The 18,527-nt window shown below is 53.0% G+C and overlaps 7 protein-coding genes across 7 annotated transcripts; 3 read left to right on the top strand and 4 right to left on the bottom strand.

Annotated features, from left to right (window-relative positions):
- Positions 1-106: 106 nt before the first annotated feature.
- On the bottom strand, positions 107-2,435 carry CKM354_000866400 (uncharacterized protein; the record flags this gene model as incomplete). The annotated part of the gene is made up of 4 exons (XM_044804053.1): positions 107-304; positions 360-985; positions 1,041-1,665; positions 1,719-2,435. 4 exons carry the CDS (start codon positions 2,433-2,435, stop codon positions 107-109), a joined length of 2,166 nt encoding a protein of 721 aa, XP_044659988.1.
- A 79-nt stretch (positions 2,436-2,514) lies between these two features.
- On the bottom strand, positions 2,515-2,925 carry CKM354_000866300 (uncharacterized protein; the record flags this gene model as incomplete). The annotated part of the gene is made up of 2 exons (XM_044804052.1): positions 2,515-2,680; positions 2,813-2,925. 2 exons carry the CDS (start codon positions 2,923-2,925, stop codon positions 2,515-2,517), a joined length of 279 nt encoding a protein of 92 aa, XP_044659987.1.
- A 1,885-nt stretch (positions 2,926-4,810) lies between these two features.
- Positions 4,811-5,797, top strand: CKM354_000866200 (uncharacterized protein; the record flags this gene model as incomplete). The annotated part of the gene is made up of 1 exon (XM_044804051.1): positions 4,811-5,797. One exon carries the CDS (start codon positions 4,811-4,813, stop codon positions 5,795-5,797), a length of 987 nt encoding a protein of 328 aa, XP_044659986.1.
- A 133-nt stretch (positions 5,798-5,930) lies between these two features.
- CKM354_000866100 (uncharacterized protein) lies at positions 5,931-7,592 on the bottom strand (the record flags this gene model as incomplete). Its single annotated transcript, XM_044804050.1, has 2 exons — positions 5,931-6,923; positions 6,981-7,592. 2 exons carry the CDS (start codon positions 7,590-7,592, stop codon positions 5,931-5,933), a joined length of 1,605 nt encoding a protein of 534 aa, XP_044659985.1.
- Positions 7,593-9,167: 1,575 nt separating this feature from the next.
- On the top strand, positions 9,168-11,378 carry CKM354_000866000 (uncharacterized protein; the record flags this gene model as incomplete). The annotated part of the gene is made up of 1 exon (XM_044804049.1): positions 9,168-11,378. One exon carries the CDS (start codon positions 9,168-9,170, stop codon positions 11,376-11,378), a length of 2,211 nt encoding a protein of 736 aa, XP_044659984.1.
- A 386-nt stretch (positions 11,379-11,764) lies between these two features.
- On the bottom strand, positions 11,765-16,658 carry CKM354_000865900 (tRNA methylation protein TRM732; the record flags this gene model as incomplete). The annotated part of the gene is made up of 2 exons (XM_044804048.1): positions 11,765-16,454; positions 16,531-16,658. 2 exons carry the CDS (start codon positions 16,656-16,658, stop codon positions 11,765-11,767), a joined length of 4,818 nt encoding a protein of 1,605 aa, XP_044659983.1.
- A 239-nt stretch (positions 16,659-16,897) lies between these two features.
- On the top strand, positions 16,898-17,623 carry CKM354_000865800 (protein transporter TIM23; the record flags this gene model as incomplete). The annotated part of the gene is made up of 2 exons (XM_044804047.1): positions 16,898-17,542; positions 17,594-17,623. 2 exons carry the CDS (start codon positions 16,898-16,900, stop codon positions 17,621-17,623), a joined length of 675 nt encoding a protein of 224 aa, XP_044659982.1.
- Between the last annotated feature and the right edge of the window lie 904 nt (positions 17,624-18,527).

Raw genomic sequence — 18,527 nt, 5'->3', positions numbered from 1 at the left:
GACAGGTCTGCGTAGACCACAATACAATCTAGGTTGGCAAACAAGGCTCATGCTCATCGTTTCTACGTCAATAATTGATCATACAAATCATTCAATAATCGTAGACTCATGCCCAGATCTCCACATCCTCAGGCTTGACCATCCACGATTGCACGTAGCAATCTTTGATCTTGCCGCCAGTCAGCCGCGACTGTGCCAGTTTCAAGCTCCTGGTAGCAGTCTTTGGTTTCGACACGAGGAACAAGCGATTGCCCCCAGTGGTATAGAAACAAGTCAGAAGATTGTAGGCCTTGCCAGCAAGGGTCTGTAACGATCGTCAGCATGTGCGTGTACCATGAAAAGATTCTCTTCGCTCTTACCTCGCCAACATAGACATAGGGTCGGTCTTTGTTCTTGGTCTTCGCAGGCACGAACGCCAAGGCTTCCGACCTCTTCACGTCTACACCTGATTCGCCCAGTGTTATATCACTCCAGCCAAGCGTCCTCAAGTTCTTAGGATTGAACTTCAGTTCTCGCTCGAGATAGTCGGTCATGAGGATGCCATCCCATTCTGCCCAGAGAGAACCCGGAACTGGTTGTGCGGTAGCCGCTCCGACTCCGAGGAAGCCCTTCGCGTCCTGGATGATCTGGTACTTGTTGGTGTAGTCCTTGATCATAATGAAATCCGTTCCCTCGGCATAGCCGTCAAATTCCACATCTGCTTCATCAATAGCATCTGTGGCTTCATCCGCTAGCTTTTCAAAAGCTGCAATTTCGCTGGCATCGAACTCGTTCTCCCAACTGTTCACGAAGTTGAAGTCTGCGTCGTTCCATGTCTCCTCGCGAGTTCGAAGCGATTTGATCGCTCTCTTCGCCCCTATCTCAGCCCGTTTGGGGCTGGCATTGTTCTTCAATGGAATGCATCCGCCCGCGATCTTGGACTCGAATTCGTGGAGTTTGATCTGATGGAATCCAGCAAAGATATTAATGAACACGAGGTTGTGAACTGCGGAATGTGTCAGTGTGCGGTCACTTGGCGGATCAGTGGTCGGTTCACTCACATTTGAGATCCCAATCAATGCCATTGCAAGTGTTTTCCGTGCCATCTCTTACGACCACGAGGTCTCTTTTCTCACTGCCGCCCTCTCCTTCGCTACCACCACCGCCCTCTTCACCATTTCCCCCATCGCCATCGCCATCGCCACCACCCTCCCCTCCGTCGCCATCTCCATCGCCATCGCCACCGTCCGTCGGAGGCGGTGTTGTGCTGATGCTGTACTGGGCTCGAGCATTGACGCCTGGCTGTTCCGTTAGGGTGACTGTGTAATCTCCACCTTTGCCGAGTTTCTTCAGTGGCTCAATCACGACTCCCACGCCGATCGAAAGGGGTAGACTGATGCCTGCTGTGAGGACGACGTCCGCGCTAGCATCGAAAATACTCTCGAACTTCGGCTCGAATGTGGGCTTCTCGCTCTTTTCCTTGTTGACATAGTCGATTCTTGTCTTGAACTTGCACGAAGTCATCTTTACGCCTGCCATAATATCCCCGTTGGCATTGAGTTCTGCTTGATACTTCACACGAGCATCGATAAAAGCACCAACGATCAAAAGATTGTCGATCGAGAAGCCGATCTTGGGGATGTGTCTACTAAACAACTTGGTCTCGTCGCTGTACGTTACTTTGCCCTGAAGATCAAAGTCAGTTTGCGAATTAACAAGACAATCTGATAGTCGCTTACATCTGCAACTAGGCCGAGAGCGACTTGTGCAGTGAAGTCGGCATCAAAATCGGCGTAGAGGCTCTTGATGCCGTCGGTTGAAAACTGTGCACGCCCCTCCACATGGATTTGTCCATTGATATGGCAATCCACGCAGTAAAGACCAAGGTTTGCTTCCATCTCGACGTTCTTGATGCGCTGGCCTTTCTTGACATCGAATAGTTTCCAAGGTCTTGCCCACTTGGCAGGTGGGCGACCAGTCTTATCAAGCATATCGTCTCCTGGCTTGATGTCGACCGGAATCGTCGTTTTCAATTCTGGGTTCCAGAGCTCCAGTCCTTTGTTAATGGCATATTTGCCGGCCTGGTAAACTGGAGTGTATTCCATCACGGTCACAGCTGCGCTGCCCAGATCTTTTCCGACCTCAATGAGGGCGTTTCCGAACTGCTTCAATCTGTCCCCAAGGCCTCGACGTGCGAGCCGAGCGTGACTAGCGTTGGAGTGAGAGTTCTTCACAGCGGGGCCAGGTTGCCAAGTGCCCCACGAGAGAGAAGCCTGGGACAGAACGCCTCCAATGTCATGCTCTTTGGTGACGGCAGCCCGCACAGTCAGAGTTTTCTGCTGGAAGGTCAAGGTGGAGACGTCCCAAAAACTGAGCTGCTCGAACAGTGCGCCGCAGGTGTCAGAGTTCGTAACAAGCATGAAGTCTGTTACAGCCTGCCACTCCTGCGCAACCATAGTGAATGCTGATTTCTCCGTAAAAGTGATGTCTATGGCACTTTTCGAGCAGCGCACGTCTTTGACGAATATAGAATGCTCAAGAACAACTGCTCTCCCAGTGAAATTGGCCGTTAAGTCTGGCGAATTGGTGCTTCTCTAATGGGTCTGGGGATCCGAAGTAGAGCTGCTGGGCAGTTTGGGGGATAAGGTCGTTCCAATCATCCAACTGGCGATCCCATCGCACTGTAGGCTTTAGTCGAGGTCTAAGAGGAGTTAGCAGATGATCGACACTGGAGTGGAGGGAGTGCTGGCGAGAATGGTGTCCAAGGCATGCTCGCAGACGCGGCATGCGGTGTAGTGAGAGCGAGACTCCTTTCACGCAGGGAAATGCTCACATCTCTGGAGTGCGACCGGAGTTGCTGTCCTGAGCTAGAAACTCGGAAAAGGAGACCGGGGAGGCATGGCATAGGCTAGAGGCCAGCAGTACCACTAGCCAGCGCGACAGCATCTTGTCTGTGATCGAAAGTGCAGAGGAGAAGAACCTAGCAGAATCCTCTATCGAGTACCGGCGAGGCGACCGTTACATAGGACGAGATGTTCGCTCAGAGGCCGGCAGCGCACTGAAAAGGGGTGTCGGCGACGCCGTATGTGCCAGCTAAACGAAGCTTCTGTTTGACTGTCATGCTTCACGGTGCAGGCGGTATATTTGTGCAGCAATCGCTAAAGTAGAAGCTACACACGCTAGAGGCGTTCAAATGCGGTGTCGTGTCGCTTCCAAAGCCCAGACCAACACACGCGAAGGCGGTCTTGCGACTGAGCAATCCAGCTCATCGCCGTCCACAACCTTCTTGCGGTCATTGCACAATGATGCGTGGCGGACCAGAGTGGTTCCAGATCTCACACCTTCTCGCCACGATTTTAGACTTTGGGTCGCGAACGAAACGAGCTTATTAGTGAGCTACTTTGTAGCCGGGTCATGCCACGCGACAAAGTGCATATTGGCACGCGTTGTGCGGAAACGAGATGGTCACACCGCAGCCATCCCGCATGGCCTGCTCCGCTTCTTCAGAGGCGGCAGTCGGCTGCAATGGCCTTGATCGGAGTTGTTCCCGAGATCAAGTACGGCATTGCGACTGCTCGCGGCGACACATGGCAGGTAACAGAGTCGTTCCCCGGGCTAGGGCTTCTTTGAAAGATTTGACCTTGCGCGAAGCGATCGAAGTCGTCAAATCTGTGTGATGGCCTTTACTTCTTCGCACCTGATCACTAGACAGCTCTTTGTGTAGGATCTAGACCGTGGTGTCGGACGAGTATAGAGAGACGCCATTAAGCATCGTGTCTCTCGCCCTCAATCCCGCAGCGACATATGAGACGTCTGGCTTGGCTACGTATACCGAGGGAGAGACTCCGAGCGTGTTGAGAGCGTGTCGAAGGCGTGCATAGGGCAGGGCAGAGCCAATCAAGAGCAATATTGTTGTTGTGGATGTCGAGATGAAGCGAGTCGTGGTTCTAGAAGGTTTGCATCAGCTGATGCCAAGAGGGTCAGTCATCCTGTGGCTGTGGCTGTGGCTGGATTTCCATCGGCTCATATACCCATCCTTTGACACTCAACATCCTTTCCTATTTAGCACTCGAGACACTACTTCTTCGCGACATGGTACTATCGGCGCTCCCTGGGAACCACACAATGGAGCATCTCCAGTAGTGGCCAGCGAAGTTGGAGGCATTCTGGGCCGTTGGATGAAGAACCCAAGATGGCCACGGCGGCCACCTCTATCTCGTGGCGTGGGCAAACTTTATGCCTAGCGAGCCGCGATGGCGTTGTGTGAAAGCTGGTGTCACGCAGTCACGCGAGTCCTGCAGGTATCGTATAGCGTTGGCCCCAGTGTTCCCGCGGCAAGTGGCTTCGATATAATCTCCAGCAAGCGTTTCCAGTCAGCCTCTCCCTAGCATCCAGATGCCAGAATCACGTGGACGTGGGAGTCGTCTCAATGTTGCAGTATCACTAAGTGACCATCTTTCCATCTGAGTAGACTGTCCACAATTTCGCGCTCCTCCTGCACCTGGCTCTTGCACGAATAGGATAATGCTTGCTGGGTCAAGTTCACTGACTTCAGAAACAGTTTGTGGTCCCGATTTGGCCGGCGTGTTCCGCTTTCAGGTGCGCATCGTGCTTGTGACTTCGGCCGCCTCTGGCATATACGGATTGCGGAATGAGTATCTGGAGATGCAATGTGTGGTGTTGTGGGAAGACTCTGCTGGATGGACGCCCGTGGAAGGTTGTGACGAACACCGCCAAGACTCAAGGTTGGCAACGGCAACCGCAATCGCAGCCTAACGACTTCACCTCACCACAATACCTCAAAACCTACAACACAGTCTCTGCGAACATCATGTCCGGCGACCTGGCACCCGACTGGATCTTAAAAGCCGCATTGGCTACTCAAGATACTGCACACAAATCTTTCTTGCGGATGAAGCCCGAACTCCGAACGCAAGATGAAGGACTCACGATGACTGTGCTTGGCTGCGGAACAATGGGCACAGCTTTTCTTAGAGGACTTTTGACCTCGCTGGACACTGAATCACCAACGACTGATGACGGACCCCAACAAATACCCACCAAATTCAACGCGTGCGTCTACAGCTCTACTGGCGCAAAAAGAGTCCACGCTGCATTGGAGAAACTTGACGCCAACGTGCAAGTTTTCGAGAACGATAATGTCACTGCAGTCAAAGAGGCAGATGTCGTTCTTCTTGCATGCAAGTCTCGTGTTTCAAAAGCGATTCTCTCTGAGGACAGCATGCGTAAAGCATTGGAGGGCAAGCTGCTTATCAGCATCGTGGCCGGGATTCCGCGGACGCAGCTTCTCAACGTTCTGTCAAATCATGACGAGAAAAGGCGGAACAATTTTATCATCGTTCGCGCTGCACCAAATCTTGCAGCTGCTGTTCGCGAGAGCATGACCGCCATTGCAAGGCCGGAACCCGAATTTGATGAGGAGAAAAGAAATCTAGTTGATTGGATCTTCAAACGTGTTGGAAAGACTGTATATCTTGCAGAAGATCAGATGCCAAATGCGACAGCGCTTTGCAGCTCTGGTCCGGCAATGTGTGCTTTGATCGCAGAATCATTGGCTGCAGGTGCGATCCGTTCGGGCGTGCACCGCGAAGAGGCCCACGCCATGGTCACTCAGGTCCTGAGGGGAACCGTCAGCGTACTAGAAAACGGTGAGCATCCTGCAGCACTAAAGGAAAGGGCATCTGCGTCCGTGAGGACTGCCGCCGGTATAGATGTCCTCGAGGAGAGTGCTCTGCGAGCCACGATTTCGAAAGCCTTGAGTCACGCTGCACCAAGTACTGCTTCCGAGCGGTGGTAGGTTGAAACGGAACTAAACCGATGGGGCTGCCAATACTCACCGTGGTCTCATTGATGTCATCTAAGCGCTGTGCGAAATTCATGCGATCGGCTGCTCATTGACGATGGCACTCATGCTACAAAACACGCGTAAATCAAGAATCGTTGTCTCGAACCCGATCTCTCTGGCCATTGAACGACTCCGGACTTGCTCTGCCCTTGCCTCCAGTAGCTATCTGCGGCCCCTCGCGGAGAAAATCCGCCAAGTCGATTGTATCGTCTTCACTCCATCGCGGCCTCTCCCGTCCTTTACCCTTGCCAACATAACCCACGCTCGCAGATTCTCCATCAGCGGACGCCTGAGGCCCAGCTCGAAGGAACTCCGCTAGATCCCCAGTGCCTCCTTCAGGTGGGCGCGGTCGTGCATCCCTCGCTGCGGCGCCCGTGCCTAATTTGCGCGAAGGTGTGTCTTGCTGACTCTTGTGCATTCGAGCTGTGTGCTTCCACACAGGAGAGGCATTACTCTGCCGAAGATCCGTAATATGCGTGGTCGACGACTGTGGTCTGTACATCTCACCGAGCTCAATCTTTGGAGGGTGATACACTCTCGCCGGAGACCGAAGATCGTCGCTGCTGGCCGAAGAACGGCTACAGCTGGTCAAAGAACTTTTGATCTTGCTCACGACCTTACTATTCGGCTTCGGTGGTGCGCTGAGATCGTATGATGAGTTCAGCGGAGAAGCATTTGGTGAGGCATGAATATTGGTGAAGCGTCCGAGACCAGGATTGGATCCGTGATTGACTCCTGAGAAGTCGTACCAGTCATGTGCACTTGGACGCCTGCCTCGGGATGACGCTGGGATGAGGCCAGGCATGGCTTTCCGCAATTTTCCGCTCAATAGTGGTCCGAGGACTGGTAGACAACAAATGATCATAGCGAAACTCGATTCGATGGCCATCCATGTCAAAGCTGGCATGCCATCCCAGGTCGGATCGGATGTGTTCCATGTGCTGTCTTTGAGAAACGCCATGCGAGCAATAGATGCGGCGATGACAAAGGCTCCTAGCCCGAAGATTGTGAACAGCCCGAATCTATTCGGACGTGCTTTGGGTAGAGCATGGACTGCAAAGAGTGGCAGCGCGTAGATCTATGCCAGTCAGCAACTTTCCGCAAACTCCAGATATCTGCCTACTAAGATACTCACGAGAAGGTCCAGCCCAGTATTGAATGACGCATGGCTGTAGAAGAAAGCAGTCTTGTCGATGCATTCAGGTCTGGTGCCTCCGGGGAAGGGTTCTTGCTGGCCATTCCAATCCTTCCAAGTTGCCTGGATAGGCACGCATTGCCAGACTGTTCCCAAAGTGAAAGCTATTCCAGAAATGATTGTGAATAGCAAGACTATCTTCACGATATTCTTGACTTTTCGATGCCCAGAGAAAACCCGCAAGTATAGACAACAGAACGACAATTTCGTGAAGGTCCCAAGCAAAATGAAACAGATCCAGTAGAGGTAGATGTACTCCAGCGCAACGGGTACAGAAGACGATGGGGTGTCTGCCTTACGTTTCCCAAATCCGTGATGGACCGCCATTCCGCCGAGAATGGTTTGGATGAGGATCGCCGTCCATGCAATCGACAACATGAGGTCTTCCCGCCACACGTGTCGTTGCTCGAGGCGATTCTGAGCGCGCCATGCAACCCGGGCGACGTAGAAACCTGTGGCAACTAGAAAGAGTGTGATGGAGATTGCCAAGAAGACGGGCCTGCGGTCTTCGACAGGCGTTGACGGGCCATCGGATTGTGAGAGTTCGGACATGTCGGCTATGTCGCTTGTTCTATGTCCTTGGATCTGTGGCCTTGTGGGTTCCTGGAAAGAGTTACGATGGAAAGCTTAGCTTGGGTGGAACATGAAAAGATTTTGGAAAGAGAGTTTAAGGACAGTTGTGTTGTGTTATGTCTGTATTGATATACATCTCATTCACTGTTGCCACTGCGCGATCTGACTGCAGTGGCGTCAGTCGTGAAGATGTGCTGCACTCTGAGCAAGTCAGCTGCCTCGAAGCCTCCGGGAGACAACGACAAGAATCCTCATACCAGAACGCATCTTATCTGGCTGCACGCTCTTGAATGCTTCGCGATTGGTCGACTGTGCACCGCTGGAGCCACATTTCGGTGAACTCGTCAGCCCCTTTGCAAGTCGAAAAAGTGTTAACGGGCTGGCTCAGGGGAATACTTCGTAAGCTGAGTGGCACACAGCCTCTCCATGAAGGAGCCAACTGGAAGCTGGGCGCATTTGGACATCCGCACGATCTCGCCGCCGCCGGCGATTGTGGGATCAAAAGCAGTCTGCGACCTTGACTTTGAAAATCTGCTTTCAGTTGATCCAACAAGTGTCTCAGCTGAGAATCCAGGCATCCATAGCAGACGAGTACCTCGAAATCTTGAATGTCGAATGACGAGCGTAGGTAGGATAGTGTACGATAGGTGCTATCGCAGCACTGTTGCGGTTGCCAGAATGCTTGCCTGATAAAAATCTTGTCCTCTGCCCCTTCGAAGATTGCCCGTGGTGGAGGATGAGGAAGATTTCGCTTGCAAGTCGACTCGTGTGGGTAATGGAATGCACTTATGTCGATTTTCTTGTGTAGAGCGCTTCTCAAGGCGCCTAGGTCGTGCCATAAGTCCGGGAACGATTCGAAGAGGTTGAGCAACGGGCCGATTTCCAGCAAGTCGGATGGGCAAGGCCGAGAGTTAGTGTACAGTAGCTCGTATACTGGCAAGCGTACCTCTAGAGGCAATTTATGAAAAAGCGAGCGAGGTCGAGAATGCCCAAGTCGAGACATGATGGTATGCTTTGCTGGTCGAGCACAGACGGCCGATGTGCTCGCCCGAGAGCTGGCCACGTCTGTGAACTAGTGCAAGTGGGCTGTGAGAGATTTATACGTCCCCAACAAGTTTTCTCGCAGCAAAATCGGTAGCTGCGTGGTGGTGCCGTGGTTCACAGCTATCAGAACCAACAACTGTGCCATATTTCTTTAGAACAACAAAACTGTTCAAATTGCTAGCGGAGCGCGGTGACTTGATCACGAAATCGCTTCCTGATGAAGAAGGGCACCCGCTTTAATGCACTAGAATCACCGTCTTGCTTTTCGAGGCTGATTTTGGTGCGTGCAGGCGTGATGATTGATGCGGGAAAGTGTAAGTGTAAGGTAAGTGTAAGGTAAGTGTAAGTGTAAGTGTAAGCGTAAGTGTAAGGTATGGGTATCGCTGCCTGAGGCATCTAGAATGTGAGCATGACTCGCGTCAGAATTTCCATCTAGCATACATGTAGATTCCACCAGTTCATATCCACTTTGATCGCGACCTCGCTCCGGACAGGCCAGGCTCCCGCAACATGGAGAAGCGCAAGCACGATGGTGGTGGTGATGCTGGGCCTCGCAAGGCGCCGAAGGCCAGCGGCGGCTTGTCATTTGCGCAGAAAATGATGGCCAAGATGGGCTACAAAGAAGGCTCAGGCCTGGGCAAAGAAGGAGAGGGTATCGTAAATCCGATCGAAGTCAAATTGCGACCGCAAGGTGCTGGTGTGGGTGCCGTGAGCGAAAGGACGGAGCAGTACAAGCAGGAACAAAAGCGGGCGGCAGAAAAGCGCGGCGAGCAGTATGAGGACAGCAGCGAGGAGGAGCGCAAAGCGCGAAGAGCGCGGAAGAAGAAGTCTCAAGGCGTGAGCAGCGGGACAAGTACTCCGGGCGGGGGTGGTGTAGGCGCTGCGCGAAAGCAGAAGACGAAGTACAGGACGGCAGCAGACATTCAAGCCGCGGCGCCGGGATTAGATGTGCCACCGCAAATGCTGAGCTCGATTATCGATGCCACTGGGAGCCAGACGAAGACTCTAACGAGCGCTGCTGGTCTCATGACCCCAGCAGGGTTCCAAACGGCCGACACGGAAGCCGAGAAAATTGCCAAACGCGAGCGATTGGAGCTGGAAGCTTTTATTGAAGCCTGGCACGGCATTCAGGAGCAGAAGGTCTACGCTGAAGAGCGCGCAGGTCAGATTCAAATCGAAGCAGATCAGCAGAAGGACGAGGTCGAACGGATGCAGGCTGTTGTTGAGGCTGTGGAGAACTTGCGCCTGGCCATGATCTCCAGCGTAACTGGTAGCGAAACGGAGTCTGAATGGGCCTCGCTAGTCGCGAAGCTGAAAGACCTTCAGGAGATCCACAAACATGATGTTCAGCGATACGAGCTCGGAGATGCTGCCGTCGGCGCCTTGTACCCACTGTTCAAGAAACGCTTAGCTGCATGGGATCCTATTGAAGAGCCCGATCTTCTGGTATCTGATTTGCTTCAGTTACGGTCTCTCCTCGGTCTGAGTACAAAGGACGAAGTTGTGACTGCACGGCACGTCAATGAGCTCGACGAAGACTACGGGAGGTCTAAACGACAAAAGGCCACTTCATCTTACGAAACTATGATTTATACTATCTGGCTGCCCAAAATACGCACCACAATCACGAACTGGGACGTCCTCGACCACGCGCCTTTGGTCAGGCTTGTAGAATCCTGGCGGCCACTTTTACCGCCATTCATATATGCTCACTTGATGGATCAGCTCATCGTGCCGAAGCTCGCATCTGCACTCAAAACATGGGATCCAAAAGTCCGCACTCACCACCACAAGAGAGTCACGCTGAAATACGCTGCACCACACACATGGCTCTTTCCGTGGTTGCCCTACCTTCCGCCTTATCAACTCGATACTAAATTCGCTGGCAGCTTACTATCCAGCGTCAAAGATCGATTACGAAGGGTTCTGGACAATTGGGACATCGCGACTGTACTTCCTGGCCTCACTGACTTCCGCAACGTTCTCCATTCTGAGCTGGATCACATTCTTGTCCGACATTTACTTCCGAAGCTTGCCCGGCATTTATCGCTCGAATTCGAGGTGGACCCATCAGACCAAGATCTGGCGCCCCTCGAGAACACCCTACGATGGCAACCGCATTTCAAAACGGAAGTCTTCGCGCGACTTCTGGTGGCCGAGTTCTTCCCGAAATGGCTTTCCACTTTGCACATGTGGCTGACTTCTGAAGGGGCCATAATTGGGGAAGTAGGCGAATGGCTAACGTGGTGGAAGCAGCAGATTCCAGAGAAAATAAGCAAGCATCCGGATGTCGCGAAAGAATGGCAGAAAGGAGATGAAATGGTTAACAAGGCTCTCGATCTCATGGATGAAGGCGTTCCTGTCTCTGAGCTCGCTGCTCCTGCTGCTGGACCGGTCCGACCAATCGCCAAAGAGGTCGGCAAGAAATTCGAAGCACAAGCTGCTGCGGCACCTCAATTGCCAGACAAAATTGCGCCGGATTTCAGAGATGTGGTGGAAACTTGGTGTGCTGAAGAGGATCTCATGATGGTTCCACTTCGCGAAGCACATCCCGAAAGTGGCGCACCGCTGTTCAGGATTACGGCAAGCGCTACTGGAAAGGGTGGTGTGGTCGTCTATCTCCAGGGCGATATTATATGGGGACAAAAGAAAGGCGACAGGACGAAGTACGAAATCCTGGGCATGGAAGAGAAATTGATTGAACGGGCAGAGGGCAAGTGAGCGTGATGGACAGCTAGAGATGGCTCAGGTGCCCATCACCTCGCTCTGCAGCCCAGGACTTCTTTCGCGTTGTCCACCGATGCCGCCGTGCATTGAGTGATCAGCGGCATCTGCTCAACTGCGACCTTACGTATTCGGTGCAGTTGGGCAAAAGCTGAAAAGGTGAGCCTCACTGCTGCACACTAGCAGGACAGCTACTCAAGCTTGGCTTTGGCTAATCTGAATTTCGTGCAAACCATGCAGCGCTCGCATGACAAGCTTTACTCGACACAGTGATTGACTTGCATGAATGTACGCAATCTACGAAAATTCTACTGCTTGCTAGCATCGATCGCGGCCTCGTGACAAGCACCAAAACCAACTTACCTTCCACTCTCGTCCCACCCTCAGATATGCTCCTCCAATCCTTTCCCAATGAACCCGCTAACGCTGGATATCTTCAACGAAAGCGATTCACTCAAAATGCGCTCGGCTTCCCATCGCCACAGACAATTGCCCTCGGCTTTCTCAAGCGCAGTGATAAGCGTGTACAACCTCTTCCTCAGCTCCGAAGGTTGTAACGGAATCTTTGCGCCTCTTGCGGAGAGATTGAAGAGTAGTTCCACAGCATACACGACTTGTAGGCCGAGAACGTAGATTTCAGGCTCTGTTGTTGTCCAGCCCAGGGCGCCGTCTGCATTGCTCTCTGAATGAGCAGTGAGGGCGTTGAGTCCTTCATCGACCCACGTGGCGAGTTTGGCAATGAGGGCTTTGTCGATTGATTGCACAGAGAGCTTCTGAAGGACTTGAGACCAGACGCGGACTTCTTTCGCTTCATCGATGTAGAGATTTTGCTTCTCTTCGGCGAAGAGAGCGGTATTGTTCTGTGTTGAGGCTTCAAGTTGACGCGCAACTGAGCGTGGAACCGTCTCTGCATTCGCGATATCGAAAGCCCGTTGGAATGCATGAGCGACGAAGCCTGGGCTGTCTGGCCATCTTCCAATGCAGAATGCCAGGAGCCTCTGGCTGGCCACTATAGGTTCGAAGGCAGGGGCGCGCGTCGGTCCAGCAGCCAGTATCTGCGTGATGATCTCGCTGGCTAGCAGGCGAATGTCCTCGTCATCGTCATTGAGTAGGTCGTAGACTGCGAGGCATAGTTGAAGGAACGAGTCAGCAAGTTTAGGCTCGGTGCTGATGTATTGCCAGAGTTTTGTTACTTGTCCAAGTGCCTCTGCGGCAGCCTCACGAGTGTAGATGCCATGGCCGTTGATGGCAGCTACACATGCATCTGCCCAGCCCGAGATGTCTTGTATGAGGTCCCCGTCGAACTCTTCCTGTCGTGCCACAAGACCGTCCATCTGCAAGGTGTCGATTCGCAACATTTGGTCGGCGTAATGCTGGTTCGGATTACTGTCCAAGAGGAAAGAGTCTCGACAAATCCCCAGCCTGACAGTGTTTCCAGCGTATTCAGCGAGATCGATTACCGTCTTCAGAGCGACACACCGCAGGTCCATATCCGAGTCACTGCTCATGATATAGGCACACACCTTAGTGACGAAGGCCGACATCGGAGTATTGTTGCATACTCTCGCAGGATGCAGTGCTTGCAGGAAATGTAGCACGGCACCTTGATCGCGCTGCAATAACTCTACGATCGTCGTGTAGCAGTGCGCCAGCGGCTCGCCGTTGGTCTTTGTGTCCGCCATCAGATAGTGGGCGACGAGACGTGACCAGGCTTGGCGCAGAACGGCTAACGCAGGACCGTCCAACACATCAGTCAGGATGTGCCGCAATGTCTCGATCGCGTTCTTATCGGTAGCATCAACAGCATCGAGCGCCATGATCAAAGAAGAATGGTCGTGCTCTTGCCGTGTTGTGGCGTTGATACTGACCAGCAGGTCGGAGCATGCACGGACAACATCTAAGCTCGCCGCTTTGGTGACGGGACTTTTCGCAAGAGAGTGAATACGGCCAATGGAGGTCGCAAGACAGGAGCAGTCGTAGAACGCAGTCGAAGTGTCAACCTCTCCTCCTCCTGGCCTCACGATCGCGGACGCTGTGCGCAGGACTGTGTACTTGGTGACCAGCTGTAGGCCATGACTTCTGTTCTCTTGCAGGGCACCTTGCGAGAGTACTTCGTCGAGGTGCAAAACCAGATCACTCAGTGTCGTGAGAGATGCTAGCGTGCGGGCTGCTTTGTCTCTAACATGCCACGAGGGGCTTGCCGTGAGTGCCTCTACGGCATCGCAGGTTTCCGAGAGTCGATCAGCTGGAATTCGTGTCAGCTGTAGGAGCTGTAGTGCAGGAAACACGCCTTCGAATCGCGTTGTAGTGCCGTCGGCTGGCGCTTTGAGAAGCGACAGAACGACGTCGAGCAGTTGCGGGTAGGCTTCAGTTGAGATTCGCTTCTGCGTGGCTGCATCGTCGTCAAAGTGTGCATCGCTCGTTCCCAGCAATCGGTCGATGACAGCTCGGAATAGCATCAACCCACAGTTGCGAATAGCCCACGCATCCGAGCGCAAGGCATCAGCAGATAATTGGAGTGCTTTGGCAAGAAACGGCTCAGACTGCTCGGCAAGTCGAGAGTTCTTGAGGACGTCCTTGAAGCAGTTCATCGCGTGCACCTGCGCCAGGCTCCCCTCTTCAGCTGACGCGGCATCTACTTCCAGACGCGCAATAGTCTCCAGGTCTGCCACGGCGCGGGCAATAAGCTTGCCTGATCTGTCAGCTCCTAATATGCCACAGAGCAGCGATGGCAGTCCAGCAGAACGGCGCGTATTTATCGTCACGTTGGACTGAAGCATCCTGAGAACATCAGAGTACCAGATATCCAGCTGAGAGCGATCTGCTACTGTGATATCCTGTGCTCGGTTGCAGCAAGCTACCCAGGTCTGGGCGACTGTTGAGAATGCTCCCCGATGCCTGAGTTCTGCCAATTGAGTGAAGCATAGTGTGCTCCACTTTGCCAGCCTTTCATCTCGATTCACAGCTGCCGACTCCGACGATATCAGGACGCCAAGTAACAAGCTACTCTCTTTGAGCGCTCGCCAACAATAGCTTAAAGTCTCCTTGGTATCATTGGAAGTATTTTCTAGCTCTTCTGGTAGATAGCCTTCCGGAGCATCGTCACATAAGATGGGCTTGACCAGCTCCCAAATATGCTGCAGGTGACAGAAGATTTTGTCGGGAATGACGTCCTGTGTGTGATCACGAATACAATGTTGACGCTGGAGCAGCACATAACGCAGACTTGTCAAGAGCCCGTGTAAAGGATAACGCGCAACCGCTTCTGACAGAGCAGCTTGAGCAATACCGATGAATCGTTCAAGTTTCGCGAGAAGTCCGTCCGATAATATTGCTTCTTCGGCATATTGCCAAGTATGTTCGGGGTTATCGTCGACAGTACAAGACTGATACCAAAGCGAGTAGAGATATGCTACCCCGTCAGCATGATCGGCTCGACCAGTTTGGTACATGATCTTCTCCGCGCGATCGAGTGTTCGCATGTACAAATCTGTTGTTTCAGTCGAGGAGCGTATTGGATTTGCAACCGTCAGTTGCGCGCTCTGTCCGGACTTCGAACTCTGCACCGAACAATACAATTTAAGTACTTCGAACGCAGAATGCCGGACGTCCTCGAAAGGGTCCAGAAGGATATCAAGAAGCAGACGTCGGATTTCAGGGCCCACGAAAGACAACTTGAACGGCCACTTGATCTGACCTTGCGCTGATTTGGACCAAAACTCCGATGCGACTTCGTGATCCAGTCCTGATCGCGAAAGAATTGACAGACAACGAAGGGCCGATATGTGCCGTTGATAGCTTGCGGTCGGCCGCAGTTCTTGTGCAAGGAAACGTTGGAACCACTTCAGAAGATCATGATGACGGCGCACAACTTCTTGGGGTGTCTCTGTGGAGCTTGTGGTATCTTTTCCATGACTTGTGGCGCGGGCGAGCGCAGCCGTTACGGCTCGAAGCCGGTCTACAAGCCTCTGAACTGCGCCAAAGACTTCGCTACGAAAGTCTGCATCAACATCGGCGAAGAACGTAGCCAATGCCCTCTTGACCAGATTCAGCGCGCTTGCAGTGAGCGGCTTGGAAGCAGACGGCGACGTGAGTAACAGTGAGAGTCCAGTAAGTCGAGCCGAGCGATCGCTCTCGAACAAGAGTCTGCTAATGAAGCTCATTGGAAGGCAAACTGTACCTTCCCCAGCGATTACTGTCTTGCCATCATGCTCTACGAGCAGACCGAGCGACTTGCCGGTCTGCAATGCTGCATAGAGCAATCCAGCGTATGGATCCGATCCAGATGGCGCAGCAGAGGTGTCCCTCCCCACCTCAATGCCATGGTATTGCAAGAAAGATGCGAATGCTGTGTCCTTGCGTTTGAAAAGCATTGGGAGGATATGAGCGCGGAGGTCGTCAATATTTACGTTGCCTTGAACGAAGACACTTTCAAGCGGCGTTCGCCATATTCGTGCATCTGTCACAGAACTGCCAGGATGAGCGTCAGTTGCATTCTGCTCGTCAAGCTTGTCCAACACTGCGGCAATGCCAGAAGCCAAGGTAGATCCAAAATCGCCATTCCCTAACCAGCGAAATAAGACCTCGAGCAGATCCGAGGCATTCAAACGGTCGTCAACAATCCGAATTCCTGGTCTTTGCAACGTGAAAGCTGAAGGTAGCTCTCCAACGTGCAATATCCGCTTCGCGAGAAGGTTGGTCAGAAGCTGTATGGCCGCCTTGGCTCTGGGTCCATCCTCGTAGTCAATGAGGCTCGCCGCTAGCGTTTGCGAGACGATTCCTATGCTCTGTGTTCTGCCGACCACGGCCTGCTTTTGCAATGCATTGGTCAGAGTAACGAGCAGCTGCCTTGAAGACTTCGGACGAGCGTTGTGAGCGTGATTCAGGTACAGCTCAAACGCACGTTTCCAAACGTTCTGGTCCCACACGACGTTCTTGACGAGGTCAATATCGGATTGCAATGACTGGTCGATCAGTGAGCAGAGCGTGTTCCAGGCTGCCACGCGATGAGCAATTCCGAGAATGGGATGACCGCTCGTGAACAAAACGTCGTCCAAAATCTCCAGAAGTTGTCTACTTACCCATCAGCCATCGTTCCATGGCTGATACACTGCGGCGTAAAATGCCCAGTCGAAATTGGACTTCTTACTGCGTCGCCTGAGACTGATCGTCGTCTGCTGCCAATCTTGGCACAAAATCGCGGATGGACCTCGAAATGCTTTTCAAGCGGGCTTCATCCAGTATTTGAGCATCTCTGCTCTGTTCGACCGCGCACATGGCGTCGCTGGCGGAGGAGGACTTGTTGCAATAGCGAACGCTGAAATTTGGGAAACAGTCGCCGTCGGAACATGTCGGCCCGCTCGGCTTTGCTTCCGCAATCGTTCCTAACACGCTTCGAACTTTTTCCAGGCGCATCATCATCACTCTCCCTATCGCCGCCGCCAACACTCCCGCCGTCGCGACCTCCGCCCTCCGCCCTCTCCTTCCATCTCGGTGCTATCGGCGCGCAGCCCACCATGGGTATCTGGGACGCATTCACGGGCAAGCCCAAACAGACGGCGAGCGCCAGCTCATCGGACGGTATCCACGACCAAGCCGGCAACCAAATAGCACAGCCGACCTTCACGACACCCACGGCAGAAGATGTTGGCAGCTTCATCAACACGCCCTCCTCATTCGATCCCGCAGCGCTTCATCCCCTCGCCGGTCTCAACCAAGACACGCTAGATTACCTCTCACTAGAGGACGACCTCCTTTCAGACATACCCGGCAGCCAGTCATTACTGCCATCGCGAGGGTGGTCAGATGACCTTTGTTACGGAACAGGCGTGACATATTTGACGGGCTTGACACTTGGAGGCGCGTGGGGTCTGCGGGAAGGACTGAGCAAGCTGCCTTCTACTGCCCCACCCAAGCTGAGACTCAACTCTGCGCTGAACTCCATAACAAGGAGAGGGCCGTTTTTGGGCAACTCAGCGGGTGTTGTCGCAATGATGTACAACGGCGTCAACAGCACAATTGGCTACTACCGCGGGAAACACGATGCGTTCAACAGCATAGCAGCCGGCAGTATCAGTGGGGCTGTTTTCAAGGCTACCAGGGGTGTGCGGCCAATGATGATATCTTCAGCGATCGTCGGCTCATTAGCCGGATCCTGGGCGGTAAGTGAACACACTTCATGGGCCTCGGGACACGAACTGACAATGCCGCAGCTGGTACGCAAGACGGTATTCGAGGAGTAATGCATAGATACAATATTTTCAGGCGAGCGGACGATTCCAAGAGGTGTACGATTTGCATGCGAACATTCGGCAAGGGCGACTACGGCAGAGCGCTTCTTCCTTTCCGATTTTCGCACGATCCGCCAAAGGCGAGGCAGCGGCAGCATACGATAGATTTTGTACATCAGATGGGCATAGCGCGGCGCTTGGGGCTCTGTGTATAACAGCTATCACCACTCTTCTTCCAACCTGTGCGTATCAAGTCATACTTTACGACGACTGACAGGCAATAGTGCACAGTGGTCACACCCTAATAGCCGTTCACTCTGCGCAAAATTATCCTGGCTCCTAAAATTATGCACCAGCTGCTCATTACCAAAGACAAGGTCTTCAGTGAACCATTTTCATCAAGCGATCCAGCGATCCTCCTCTGGCAGAGACTGCCACGCTAGACTTTAATGCGTCACGTGGAGTGCGATTTGCGCTTCCAGCTCAGGTGACTAGACGCGTCGAGCACTTCGCATGGTATGTAGCACGGTGGAAGCCATCCACCGCGGAGAGAGCTCCAAACGCGCCAATTCGCCCTGCAGCCCTGCAGCTTTGCAGCGGTAATGATTACCTATGAGCATCTCCCGCAGCCAAGTCACAGACAGCAACTACGCCATTTGCATCCATGGCCGACTTCGCTGATACTTGCTGCAAAATGCCGTCAAGCGCAACCTCATTCGCGATCGACAACAATGACAGGACTTCGCCTCAGCTTCGGAAACGGCGATTTCGAGATCGAAATCGATATGAATACTGCTCTTTCAGATTATCTGGAAACATTTTATCGCAAGTCTCGCATCGGTCCCGAAGCTCAGCTTCCACGCCGCACACCAGCACGTCCTCATCACATGCGGAACGCAGACGAACAGAGCTTGTT

Source organism: Cercospora kikuchii, assembly GCF_019650295.1.
Source record: "Cercospora kikuchii DNA, contig_00005, whole genome shotgun sequence".
NCBI lineage: Eukaryota > Fungi > Ascomycota > Dothideomycetes > Mycosphaerellales > Mycosphaerellaceae > Cercospora > Cercospora kikuchii.
Note: the sequence above shows the minus strand (reverse complement) of the source record. Positions and strands in the feature narration are given on the sequence as shown.